General features: G+C 31.7%; 2 protein-coding genes across 3 annotated transcripts; one reads left to right on the forward strand and one right to left on the reverse strand.

Annotated features, from left to right (window-relative positions):
• Positions 1-1516: 1516 nt before the first annotated feature.
• On the forward strand, positions 1517-8572 carry Tgs1 (Trimethylguanosine synthase 1). 2 transcript variants are annotated; one of them, XM_018541925.1, is made up of 10 exons: positions 1517-1775; positions 2790-2925; positions 3037-3334; positions 3451-4951; positions 5330-5573; positions 7354-7523; positions 7608-7636; positions 7728-7859; positions 7932-8230; positions 8342-8572. In XM_018541925.1, the coding sequence occupies exons 1-10, from the start codon at positions 1669-1671 to the stop codon at positions 8447-8449; spliced, it is 3024 nt and encodes a 1007-aa protein (XP_018397427.1). In that variant the 5' UTR covers positions 1517-1668; the 3' UTR covers positions 8450-8572. The 2 variants fall into 2 exon arrangements, with proteins under 2 accessions (XP_018397427.1, XP_018397426.1); XM_018541924.1 differs by having other exon boundaries at positions 7354-7636.
• Positions 8573-9264: 692 nt separating this feature from the next.
• Positions 9265-12565, reverse strand: LOC108775534 (zinc finger protein 568). Its single transcript, XM_018541928.1, has 8 exons — positions 12379-12565; positions 11432-12000; positions 11206-11310; positions 10924-11129; positions 10667-10842; positions 10142-10594; positions 9828-10034; positions 9265-9740 (listed from the first exon to the last, which is right to left on the reverse strand). The coding sequence occupies exons 2-8, from the start codon at positions 11996-11998 to the stop codon at positions 9322-9324; spliced, it is 2133 nt and encodes a 710-aa protein (XP_018397430.1). The 5' UTR covers positions 11999-12000; positions 12379-12565; the 3' UTR covers positions 9265-9321.
• Positions 12566-13746: the final 1181 nt, after the last annotated feature.

Consider the following 13746-nt stretch of genomic DNA (forward strand, 5'->3'; position numbering starts at 1 on the left):
ATGGCTGACTAATAGACGATTGGTGGATTTCATAGTTCGTCTGCAAACGACGCCATTTTTAATACTTTTTTTTAGTAATTTTGCGATACTGACTTAAGCCGGTTGCGCTTTTCTGATATCTAGGACTCTAGTAATCGTAAGGTCTTAAGCAAATCGGCCAATCACAGTTTAGCGTATTAAAATGTGAGATCTTAATCTTGATTGTGATTGGTCGATTTGCTTAAGACCTTACGATTACTACTAAAATTTACGTGTGATGGCCTTTAGGATTGTTCTAGGAGAAAACTGCGATTCTTTTTGGCTATCGCTACTTAACGACACCGACAACTGTCGGTAAGCGTGTACAGAATAGGGCCTCTGGGTCCCTATTCTTGAAAAATATCGCTTACAAAAATCTAGGAAAATACTATAGCATACGTTACGTATACTGTAGTATTTCCCTAATTTTTCATATATGCGATATTTTTCAAGAATAGGGCTTCAGTCTGGATAGAGATTATCTATAAGTGAAAAAATTGGCCATTAAAACTAATGAGAAACAATTAGGGGCTACGCAAAATAAAAGGAACAGAGAACAAGAATTTCAACCTATCAGAAATCATATACTGTGGAATAAACAGTGTGTATTCCATAGTACATGATTTCTGATAGGTTGAAATTCTTATTCTCTGTTCTCTGTTCCCTGTTCCTTTTATTCTGGGGCTCCTTTAGGCATTAGTGTAATTTCGGTCTTATGAAACAGCTGCAAAGAACAGATTCGTACTGAAATGTATTGACAGTTCTGAAAATATATAACAACATACAGAAATGTAAACTGTATGTTTTTAGTAACGTTAAAGCCAGAAACACATAGAAAAACGTAAGGCCGTAAGACGTATCAGTAAGGAAATTGTAACATTGGATTCGCTACCGGCCTTACGGTCTTTACTGTGATTGGCCAATTCGCTTACTGATTACGTTTTACGGCCTTACGTTTTGTATGTGCCATGGGCTTAAGACGATGCTGGACCCGCCTGTATTATCGACGAAACGTCGTTCCTGTCTAATTTCTTCATAATAGTTTCACAGAATAAAAATTCCTTCTCCACGATTAAAATATCCGAGCTAATATATCTGTGCCTGGTGTATATTGTGTCTAAAGCTGGAAAAAGTATGAAATCATAGATTTCTTTATCCATTTAACCTCAATATGGCGACCAACGCTGAAGATAAACATGGATAAAGAAATCTGTAATTTCATACTTTTTCCAGCTTTGGACACAATATATACCAGGCACAGATATATTAACTCGGATATTTTAATCGTGGAGAAGGAATTTTTATTCTGTGAAACTATTATGAAGAAATTAGACAGGAACGAAAACGTCAAAAACGCTCGTTTTTGACGTTTTCGTCGATAATACAGGCGGGTCCAGCATCGCCTTAATACATTACGAGTATGCGCGAGTCTCTGGTACGATTGTATTTGTTACGAACATACTCCAACTTTGGCAAGCCTGTTAGGACCGATCAACCTCCTCATAGTCATGATGCTACACCATCAAGCAAACTGGCGAATTGTTTTTACACGGTGGCGGTCGTGAAATTTAGTAAAATTTGGGCGTGAGGCATGTTGCATTTGTGACGATCGACGATAATCTGGTAGTCAAAGAAGACCCCGCCTTCAGGATGTGCGACAATTTCTGGGAGCCACTAGCTGAGATCTACATAGCGGATCGTGAAGCCTCTAATCCTGATGATTATATTTACTGTCTTTGTAGCCGAGTATTTATTCGGTAAGCGCAATCGGTTGGTCGCACCGTTGCGTCTTTTCTACAAGATACATTTCGGGAATAAAATGTCTCATGCCGCATTTGACAGGCATGCGAAACGTTATAAAGAATTTACATTTTTATTGATCAGCATTGGTGTGAAAAGCATGATTTAACCTTGACACTTACCACCGCGTGTGGCACGCAACGAATTTCGCGGTTAATTTTTCAAATTTTTCGTCATTTATCATGCCATTCGAAAAACAATTAAAATTCCTAAATTAATGACAAATAGCTTTATAATTAAAAACGGTACCAGCACTAAAATACTAAAGTACTTTAAAAACTGAAGTACAAAATACTAAAGTACTTTATACTAAAGTCGAAAAAAACTTAAATAAATTTTCAACTTTTTTCGATTTTAATATAAAGCCCACTGCAATGCACCTCCAAATTTTGCGTTTACTTTAATCCTATAAAAGGATTTTTTATTTCATTTAATCATTTCAAAGATTTTTATACCATTGTAATGTTAATGATTTCATGATTGGTAATTCCAATATCCCTTTAAGTATGTAGAGATTTAGAAATAATTTTACAGAAGAAACACTATCCTTTACCAGATTGACAAATTTTTTCAAATGTATTTAGTAGTAGTACTTATATTTTCTCATAAATTTTTTTCTCTGTAATTATATCCATATAGTAACTATAATTTGTCGAGATTTTATAGAAAATTTGTTAAAAGACAATTTCTTAAAATGTAGAAGCTTTGACACGATTTGCTTTTTATCATATATTAATATATTCTTAATAATAGAGAGGAAAGGATGGGAATTTGAAACAAATTATTTGAAAGCAGATATTCTTGTTATTGTTTGTACATCAATTACTCAATAAAAAATTAGTTTAGCTATTTAAAGTAAAGTTTTTATTCTTTTAAATTTTTATATTTGTGTGTGGAGTTAGTTCTATTAATGACAAATTCATGACAGCTATCATGAGTTTTATGTTCCTATGTTCCATTATTCTTTTTAGGAATCCTGAAGTTTATACTGTCTTAGCTTCAGAAGATGCCAGTGAAGGAGAAGATGCAGATGGGGATTATGTGGGGGAGATGCTAGATCTTTGTAAAGGATCTGGAGTAGAAACACAATCTCTTGAAAAGCACGATGTATGATATGTTCATTTAATAGTGATAATTTGTTATATAAAATACATAGCTAGTTGACAGTTTTTATTATTTTTACTGCGTGAAATTGTTCATTTGATTAATTTAATATAGGAGGAACCAGTAAGCTGTTATTGCAGTGCTTCTCATACAGATAACAATTATTCTACGGACGAACATGACTCTGTACGTGATTCGGCTCATTGGCCCACTGCACATTCTTTGACTCAGAAATTAGGTCTACATCAGTCAGATTCTGGTGCAGACTTATCTGAATATCATGATCAGCACGAGGCAAAAAGTATACAAAATCTTGTAGCATCTTATGGAAAAACTTTTCAAACTATAGAAACTGAAGTTGAAAACAATGATGAAAATGTAAATATGTTGACTGAGTTTGAACATGTATCAGGTAATTGTGCTGTTAAACATCTCAGATATAGTTTTAAACTGTAATTCGTTTAGAATCGAATTAAATATGTAATATTGATTTTATGGTAATAATGATTTTACATTTTCTTGCGTTAGGTGATCATAAGGAATCATCAGCGGTACAAAATTTATCAGATAGTACTACTATATTAAATACAAAAGGACACGATAAAGATCTCATTATACAGTATGATTATAACTCTTACGCTTATCCCTATTCTGCAGATTATGGCAGTAATAAGAATGCAGTGGATGTAGCATGGGAGAAGTTTTGGGCTAAACAAGGAGAGCAATTAATCTGGGCATCCTGGATCGAAAAATATGCTGATTATATCAATCCGGAGTATTTTCAAAATAATGCATGCACAACAGAAGACGAAAAGTTGCAGGATGCAGAGATTAATGAAGTAGCCATAGAAAGATATTTTGAGCAAAATACATGTTTCCCATCACAAGCGCATAAGAATTGCGAACTTGTACGTTCTAACTTTGCAGGAATTTTCAATAAGAGTTATTCGAGCGACAGCGAATTAAAACCAGCAGCCGTATCTTCTTCAAATACTAGCTTTTCATTTGAACAAGTAAGTAGGCAAGAGGTTCATGACAAAGATGCAGACGAAAATAGGAAAAAAATTCTTAATTTCGAGATGTCACCGGAAGATGGTGATGGTTGGAATCCGTTAAGTCCACTTAGTATAGAAGAAAATTATAATCATCATTCTAATGCAGAAGATGAGCGATTACTAATGAGATGTGACTCCGTTAACGGCTCAATAACAAAAACGAACGCAACTTCCGATTCCATGACTAACGTTACTAAAATGACGTTAACTAGTTCCAGTTGCGATTCCAATTCCGTTCATTCGTCTAGTCTCCTCACTTCAGTCACAAGTTCCATAGAAAGCAGCATGACTAGTAGTAGTTCCGATCAAGAAAACGAATTTTCAGTAGAAGACAACGACAAATATTGGCAGCATTTATGGAAGGAGAATTTTGAGACGCAATATCAAAAACAGTATGAATTATTCACAATTAATTATAAAAAACAGCACAATATAGACTATAATCAATTAGATTTTAACACATCGAAGCCATGTCATTTGTTGAATGAGTCATACAATAATTCGAACATTCTTCAACAAGAGGAGGTGGCGCTGCAGGATAGAAATAACGAAGATCTTTTAGGGATTTATACCTGTGAAGATAAGAAACACGAGAGCATGGATACTGTACAAACTTACTTATTTACTCCAAATAAAGTAAATGCCGAAAATAAAAACTTGCGAAAGGGCAGTGCATTGAATTCAAAATCCAAGAGCTCAGAGAAACTGAAAACACAAAGACTGATTATGGATTCAGTTGGTGTGCTTATGAAAAATTTAACAATAAAGGTAGACGAGGATGATCCAACTGATGTTGCTGAGGAAGTAGAAATGCACGAAAAATCACAACAGGTTCATACTGAAGATTCGATAATTACTGAAAACGAAATGGAAATTGTGGCTTCCAATAGCAATTTTAACAGTAGTCATCAACAGAAGTCTTCTGATGGAGGAGATGAATTTCACGAAGAGGTTCAAGAATTTTATAGACAAAGGTAAATAGTATAACGGCCAATTTCACCACGTTTTCACGTCGGTTGGTGACCGACGTTGGTAAGCTAACCGACGGTTAATTCCAATGGAATTATCCAATCGCATTTGTCTTTGACCAGAATGAACCAATCACGTGACTCTTTAACCGTCGGTTAGCTTAACCGTTAGGTCAAATTGTCCCTAATAGTAATAATGATATAGTACTGTAATAAAACATATGTATAGTATAACAATGATGATACATCATTGCTTGCTTATAGTATCACAGATTAGATATGACTCTAGTTATCTTTTGTTATATAGAATTCGAAATTAAAATAAGTATAAGTATAATAGAATATAGAATATGTTGTATAAAATTATCTTTCTTTTTTAATTAGTCACAAGGCAGATTGTAATGATAATGAAGATGGTTTAGAAACTGTGAAAAAAGCCTTTTCATTAATGGGTTATGCCAATTTAATTGAGAATGATAGCCAAAGAAAATTGCAAGGCGAAGTTGTTTATCGAAAACGTAATATTAGACGGCAAAGTTTCCAATTAATGGCAGAATTGAAACGGTTAAAACCTAGATATAAAAGTACTCTTGATGATGCAGAAACGCCCATCAGATATACAAATAAGGTAAGATTTTTTTCTTAATATATTTGGTAGATTTATGTACGTTTATATTGAATACGTTTTAGCTTTTTATTGTATATTTTTTAGTATTATTTATATTTCTAATTATATTACTGCATGTATATTGAAGCAGAAAGAGAGATGGCATGCCCTATAGTATTATAAGTATAAGTATTCAGTTCGAATTTATATTCATATATTTACACAATTAGATGTTAGAAAAAAAGAGGAAAGAGAGAAAAAAATATAAAATAACTAAAAAACAAACATAACATATATTGCTAACTAAAAAAGTTTCTAGGAAATATTCTCTCTTATTATGTAGTCTATAAAGAATTTTAAATAGAAATTCTAAACAGACCTGAAAGTATTAATATATTCTTTGTAGCTGCACTGTTACAGTTTCTGTATTTAAAATAAAACATATAATATTAATCATTGAGAAAAAAGAAAAATGATTAACAGTATATAAAAAGTTTTTTGCATATAAAAGTATTAAGGTAGAGGTACTAAAAAATCACAGTTTATGAAATAATTGATATTTTATGTCAATATATGTTAGAATAAAGTATAAAGTATTTCGAAAACTATTAATTTTTTGATATTTCTACCTTAACATTTTGATATACAAAATAAGAGCAATCATATGTAAAAAAATCCTATTTAAAATTAAAAATTAAAATAGAACTTTAACTTTATTAAAAAATAATAATAATAAAGGAGTCAATCTTACGTTCACTAAAGCATGTCCACGGTGTTAGAACTCGGTCCGAGTTCTTGGATTCAGGAATGTATAGCCAATCAACATGTAGTTTTTATGGAAAAATGACAAGTTAATTGGTTATTTCTAATATACATTTCTTGATCCGAGAATTTGAACAGAGTTCTAACACTGTTTACACAGAACTTTAAAGAGGATTCGTGATCATCAAAAAATATCTCCCTCGAAACAAAGTAAGTCCCATTTGAAACATTTTTTGGAATAACGAATAATTTAGAAGAGATACTTTCATCTGAAACTTTAAATGAAACACCCTGTATACTACACGTAATATTTATTATATTAACGTTTATTATATTATATCAAGTAAAATTTTCGTTTTAAGGACTTGAAGTGCGTTCCGTTTCTCGCATGATGTGCATAATGCATCGTTTATCTTTGTTTCACTAAATATTAAACAAGGACAATTAATGCATTATACGCGAAATAGACGTACCTTTACTTTCCTCTCTTCAATGTCTATTTTATTTTCTTTGAATACCATAAAAAGCGCATATCTTTTAAGATGTATTTTTTTATCCTTATTTAACATTCGATGAACTACAAGAATAGTGATACAACATACATTTCACACGGCGTAATCCTTAAGTGCAGAAAGTGCAACATCGTGCAGCTATAAGAGGTTTTTTGTTTCTGCACTGTCTGAACTAGTGCACACGGTGCAATAAGTTAAAGTAAAACAAACGTATGCACTAGTTCAGACAGGAACAAAAAAGAGACCGATTCTTAATTAAACTTTGTGCGTTGTTTGGCGAAAGAGAGAGCGAGATAGACAAAGTTTTAATGCAGTTGAGTGTAACGATAAAGAATTTATCGTAAATAATGTCTCGAGTTTCAATGTTTCAATATGAAACGTCTACACGTGTGCACATGTGAGTGTGAAATTGTAGAAATTGTAGAGAATCGGAAAAGGAAAAGACAAGAAAACGTAGGCCATGATATTTACTCTCATTTCGTGATATATTTTTTCGATTTTTATAATACCTTTATTTTTAATTACAGACAAACAAGTATGTGTCTTGTGATTCAGCAGCGATACCGACGGAAATTGATGTGCAATCTAACGATAAAGGTTCCTATACAAAGGTACAATCTGCATTTACATCGAGTTCTGATGATGAAGATAACATAAAGATGATGCAAAGGAAAAAGAGAAGGAAGCAGTTTAAAAGGTTAAATAAAATCATTCCGAGAGAGATAGCCAACGATTATAGGTTAAGGAAATATTATTTCAAACGGTTTGGTCTCTTCAGCAGATATGAAGATGGAATTAAGTTAGATCGAGGTATGTATGTGTTTCTGTGCATGCTTAAATGATAGATTTATATACATATGTAAACAAACATTTATATAAAGTAATAATGCATTTTTTTTAGAGAGCTGGTTTTCGGTAACACCAGAAGAAATAGCAAAGGATATAGCAGCAAGATGTAGGTGTGATACAATTATTGATGCATTTTGTGGTGCAGGTAGTAATGCAATTCAATTTGCATTTACATGTGAAAGAGGTACATCTATTTGTATAAAATTTTATCTGTTAAACATTAGACAAAAATATATTTACTGATTGTATTTTACAGTAATTGCCATAGACATTGATCCTAATAAAATTAAGATTGCTCGGCATAATGCAGGAATATATGGTGTGGAGGATAGGATAGAATTTATTATTGGAGATTTCCTGCAATTAGCACCACAGTTGGTTGCAGATGTCGTGTTTTTGAGTCCACCATGGGGTGGTCCTGATTATATAAAGAAAAAAGTATTTGATCTCGAAAGTATTATGTTTCCCATTGGTGGAAGAAACATATTTGAAGCAGCTAGAAGAATTACTCAACATGTGGCCTATTATCTTCCTAGAAATTCAGACCCTCTACAGGTAAATATGTTTGCAATAATGTAATTAAAATTTTATGTGACTTAATATTTGTATATCTAAAAAAAGCATAAACATATATAATTACATGTGCATATATATATATAATTACAGATTATCATGTTAACTGAAAAATATGACAAAGTGGAAATTCAGCAAAACATGTTCAATGGGAAGTTTACCGCTTGTACAGCTTACTACGGTGAATTGGCCAGGACGTAATTTAAGTGACAAAATAAGAAATATTTTAATTTACATTTTTTCAGTTATTTGTACTTGCTTGTCAAAACCAAAATCGTGATACATTGCTTTTCAGTTAAAAAAATTTTTTAACTCGACTTATATCAGAACTGGAAAGAGAATGTACGATATACTTGGAAGGATAATGTAATTTACATTTTCCAACTTCCAAACTTTTATTAATTTACATTTTATGTACGTTCTTCCATATATACATAATTTTAATTTTAATAAATATATCTGTAAGAAAGTACAATATATTTAAAATTTTCTTAAGACTTCACAAAATTTTTAAATGAAATGATGTGAAAATTACTTATTTTTATTAATTTTTATTTACAATGAAGAATTGTATTTACAATGTTTCATTTCACAATGTGAAATGAAACAAAAAATTATCGAATATGGTAAAATAAAAGTTTTTGAAATAGCAGGAAAATAATGGATTTGAAATAATTTTAATATACTATTCATTCTTATATTGTATAATAAGCAAGTTTGTAACATGATTAGTAAGAATAATTCAAAATGGAGATCACAACTTTTCGTAACAAAATAGTAAAAACAATTTTTCGAAAATTCTGTAACTATTTTTGATTTCATTAAATTATAGTTATTAAAAACATTTTTGAATTTAATCAGAATTAATTTTGTAACAATTTTATGCATCAGAGAAAATATAATATCACATTAACAAATTTCCATTAAGACATTATTACTTTTTTAAAAAAATTAGTAACACGTGACTAGCTTTTTTGTTCATATTGTGCAATATTATTGCATCATTTGCTTGAACGTATTGGAGGACATTTTATTCAACATTAATTACTATTTTATATATGTATTGTATAATTTCACGAATCAATATCAATATTTGTTACGTATTTATCTTCTATATCACTAGTTGCCATATTTATCTCTTCAATATCAATGGGTTTAATACTTCTTTCTTCAGGCTCTGCAGGTATCGTTATGCCACCAGTGTCTATGCTTTCTTCTTCTTCTCTAGGAATTTTTAAGAAGCAATGCATGGTCTCGTCATCCTCTTGCTCAATAGAATCATTTTTATTTAAACTTTCTCTTGATAATGAACCTTGAAGATGTTTCGATGGTATTTGTATTGTGATTGTTTGAGAAGTGCCATCAGCAGACGTTGAGGAAGACATCAAATTAGCTTCTAACGTATCTCCATCTTTCGAAAAGGCACCTAAACAGCTGTAAACTAATTGCGCTGCCGCAATGTTACCAGGAAAAACTTCGACATTCTCGTTATCTGTATGTAAAAAAAGTAGTAAAGAAATTTAAATAAAGGTATCTACTAAATGAGAATTGCAAGCAGTTCAACAAATCTTAATATTACCTTTTTTCTGCACATTAGACTTTATTAAACCTTTTTCATGATCTCCTACATGCTGGATATAACTTTCATTTTTCACTGTTTTAAAGGGACATAGATCGCATGTAAATAAACCAGATAGTAAAGGATGCCTTGATTTTAAATGATTTTTATAACTGCTGCTCTGTATTGCACTGTACGAACAATGTGGACATTTATACGGTCGAAGTCCTATGATAAGAAATTAAATTACTTCACAATAATTAATATGGTAGTGTTGCTGCTTAGCTTCGCTTGTCTTAGCGCCGAGTCTCCTGATTTCGGATGTAATTACTCACCTGTGTGTTGCATAATGTGCCGTCGTAAAGTGTTGTGATCTCCAGTTTTGTAATCGCAAATCTCACAGCTGAAAGGTTTGTCTCCTGTATGTTGACGCAAATGCATTTGTAACATTGCCTTTCTGGCGCTAGCATGACCGCAAACATTACAAACATATGGACGTAACTTGGAATGAACAGCTTGTATATGATTCTTTAAACATTTTGAATTTGCATATGTTTTACCACACATGTCGCATGTCTTAGAAGTATACCATCGAGTTACTTCTAATGTTTTGCGATCTAAATGCATTATACGATGATTACGTAATTGGCTAGCTTGTTTAAAACATTTCTCACAATCGGGACATTTGTAATCACGAGTGTCACTGTGTACCCTCATGTGCGTCAAGAGTTTTACCATGGTAGCACTTTTGTAGACTTTACAAATTTTACAGGTAAACAAACCTATGTCTATGTAAAAGAGAGTAATATAATGTAAATTGTTTCAACGCTTCTTACATTATTTATCTAATATTTACAAACCAATTTGATGCTTCTTCCATAAATGCAAGTTACATTGGCGCCACTTTGTAAATTTCATGTCTCGACATATGGTGCATTTAAATGTCATTGCAGTTTCAGATTCTGTATGATAAAGAATATGTTGCTGCATAATTTCTTCCGAAGCGAATTTGTATTGGCAGCCCTGATAAGAACACCTTGCGAAAATTGCACGTTTTAAATATGACAAATAAAGAATTTCTTCTACATAATACATATTTTTTGGAAAAATTACATACTTCACATTTCTTTCCGCCGATTCTACCATTTTCCTATTACGCATATATTCTAAATTTAAGGTTTTTGAAATTTTTACTGGATCTTTTTCCACTTCATCGTTTTCGATATGCTGATCCTCATGTTCAGTTACTAAGCCAGGATTCGTCATATCTGTCAAATTTTCTTTTCCAGCTTCATCACTCGCAATGTCTGTTAATTGATGATCCTAAAAAAAATTTCTATGACATTGTCCAGATAAAAGTAATCTACCTCTTATAAAAATTCAAATTTAAGATGATTACATTAATCATGTGTTCTTTACAGTCCTCAAAAGAATGGAAGTAGTTGGAACACTCCGCACACATATAAACTATTTTGACTTCATCCATTTTAGATTCTTCCTTTGGCTATATATAATAATAAAAGTAAGCCAATTTTTATATTGCATTATAAGCTTCTGCTAAGCAAAATACAGTTACTTTGATTAAATTTGTGTGAACTACAGTTTGTGTTTAAATCTCTACTTACTGTAATATCTATAGCAGAATTTAAATGTAATTTCTGAATGTGATCTAATAATTGCATCTTGTCCTGAGATAGGTAAGTACACATCTTGCACTTAAAAGCAGTCACAACTTCTAAGAAATCATCGACGTTAACATTGTCATGTTGCGCAACAAGATCTTTCCCTGGTTCCTCTGTAGAGACTTCGAATTGCTCCTCAGATTGTCTATATGGACTTTCGATTACTAGATTCTCATTGGTGATGTAGTTATTTTCGTTATTTTCCACATTCTTTGAAATCAACAGTGCCTTTTCATTGCAACTTTGTTCTACAGATTGAAGGTTGGTATCCACCTCTTCAATCAGTCCATTTTTAATTGCATATATCTGTCCATTTAAACACACTAACGAAATTGGTTCTTCTTCATTGACTAACTCACTTCCCTTGGCAATATCAACTGTAGTTTGATCTTCACTTGCTACCGAATTCTTCATAATATCCATTGTTGATGGTGCAAATTTGTAAATATATCTTGTGCCGTTTATGTCACAGCTTAAATAGGATGTGTCTTCGTTTGTGTCTTCACTCATTGCTGATGGAGAATCATAGAATAATCTGATTGAGTGTCAACATAAACATTCCAATATATTTACACAATGAATTTAACTAGGATGTTGTTAGCAACACAAATTTCAATGCATGAATCACTTCACCTAAATTTTGTCGTAATGTCTTTTTTTCTTGTTCTTAAAAAAAAAATTTAATTTTATTACATCTTATATAAACTATTATATAAACAGATTCATATTATGAGTTCAAATTTATAGTAAAAGTCAAATTTATAAACAGTTATTACCAAAACGGTGAGCGCGATAAATTACGCGGAATCGTTTCAATATTTGCTAATTATATCCATTGCGAAATACGCGTAAATATTAATCAACAAATGTACGTGCATATGTATACGTACATGCAGCATCAATACGGAATGAGGTTATCTTTGCGAACTCTAGGCACTATTCGCTTCTGCTTCCACGGAGACAAATCGGGCATCACGCGCGACGAAACTAAAGCGGAAAAAACAAGGAGATACATTCGCGAAGATATTCGAATTTTATTCAAATTCAAAATCGTGTCTCACAAAATACCTCGCACACGGCGTCTGGTTCGAGATTTCCGACTACGGTGGTATGCTCGCGCGCGGAAAGTGACAGGGGGAGAAAATCGCCGGTGAGGCGCGAAATTCAAAAACACAAATTCAGTGGCGAAACGGTTTGCTTAAAGCGGAAGTTGTCTTATCGGTCTAATTAACATTTTTTTGCAATGAATTTATTTACAGTTTTTCGACATATTAACATCTGTCTAATAGAATGCCTGATTGAATTATTAAATTGCTTATTATCAATTTAATTTGTAATATTACTACAGTAGTCTAATCGAATTGAGTTTCAAGATCCAAAATAATTTCAGCGCATAGTTTAAAAAGGATTACATATATATAAATTCACACGGAATTAATTCAGCACTAGCTTGATCATTTAGGATCCTTATTTTCTAATGTTGTGTTTTACATCATTTTACATATAACGAGGATATGCAAGAGACCGTATAAGGTTCTACTAAAGAAACCCTGTTCTTTTTAGCAAAAGTTCTTGCACAGTTCATCTTTCTTCCTTTTCTCTCCATGTTGGAGAGAAACAGAGAAAAAATGTGCTAGAAGTTTAGCTAAAAGAAAAACAGGCTTAACATATAAACACAGCATAAACATATTCAAGGTATTCTTTTTTAATTAAAAATATATTTCAAAAAAGGGCTACGAGCCATAAATAAACATATTACAGTAGCTAAATTACAATAAGACATATGAAATGTATTAAACCGATTAAACGTTTCGACTTTAAGAGATCAAGACATTTTCAATAACAAAAAACAAAAATAATAAAATTTACAATTTGCATACTTAAAATAAGATGGTTACAGATAAATATATTCGGTGGATTCAACAAATTTGGTTGACTAAAGTGCACTCCATGATAGCGTCGATGTAAGCAATGCTTACTTCTCTCCTTATAGTAATGTCGAGATATATTCAGCGCATTTGCAAAACTTGTTTACAAGATTTATTTATTTATATATTTTTATTCTTTACTCCACATTAATAACAATGATGGTCCAAGAGATTTACACTATTTTATTTATTCGGACTTAAACTTTTTATATTACGAACAATTTTTGACAATCTTGACCAATTTTTAACTTTGTACATCGACGCTATAGCCTTTCCCTTATATAATAACAATATAACAGTATTTTTTATATACATATATATATATATATA

The sequence above is a fragment of the Cyphomyrmex costatus genome, unplaced genomic scaffold (assembly GCF_001594065.2).
Source record: "Cyphomyrmex costatus isolate MS0001 unplaced genomic scaffold, Ccosl1.0 scaffold30, whole genome shotgun sequence".
NCBI classification, from domain to species: domain Eukaryota; kingdom Metazoa; phylum Arthropoda; class Insecta; order Hymenoptera; family Formicidae; genus Cyphomyrmex; species Cyphomyrmex costatus.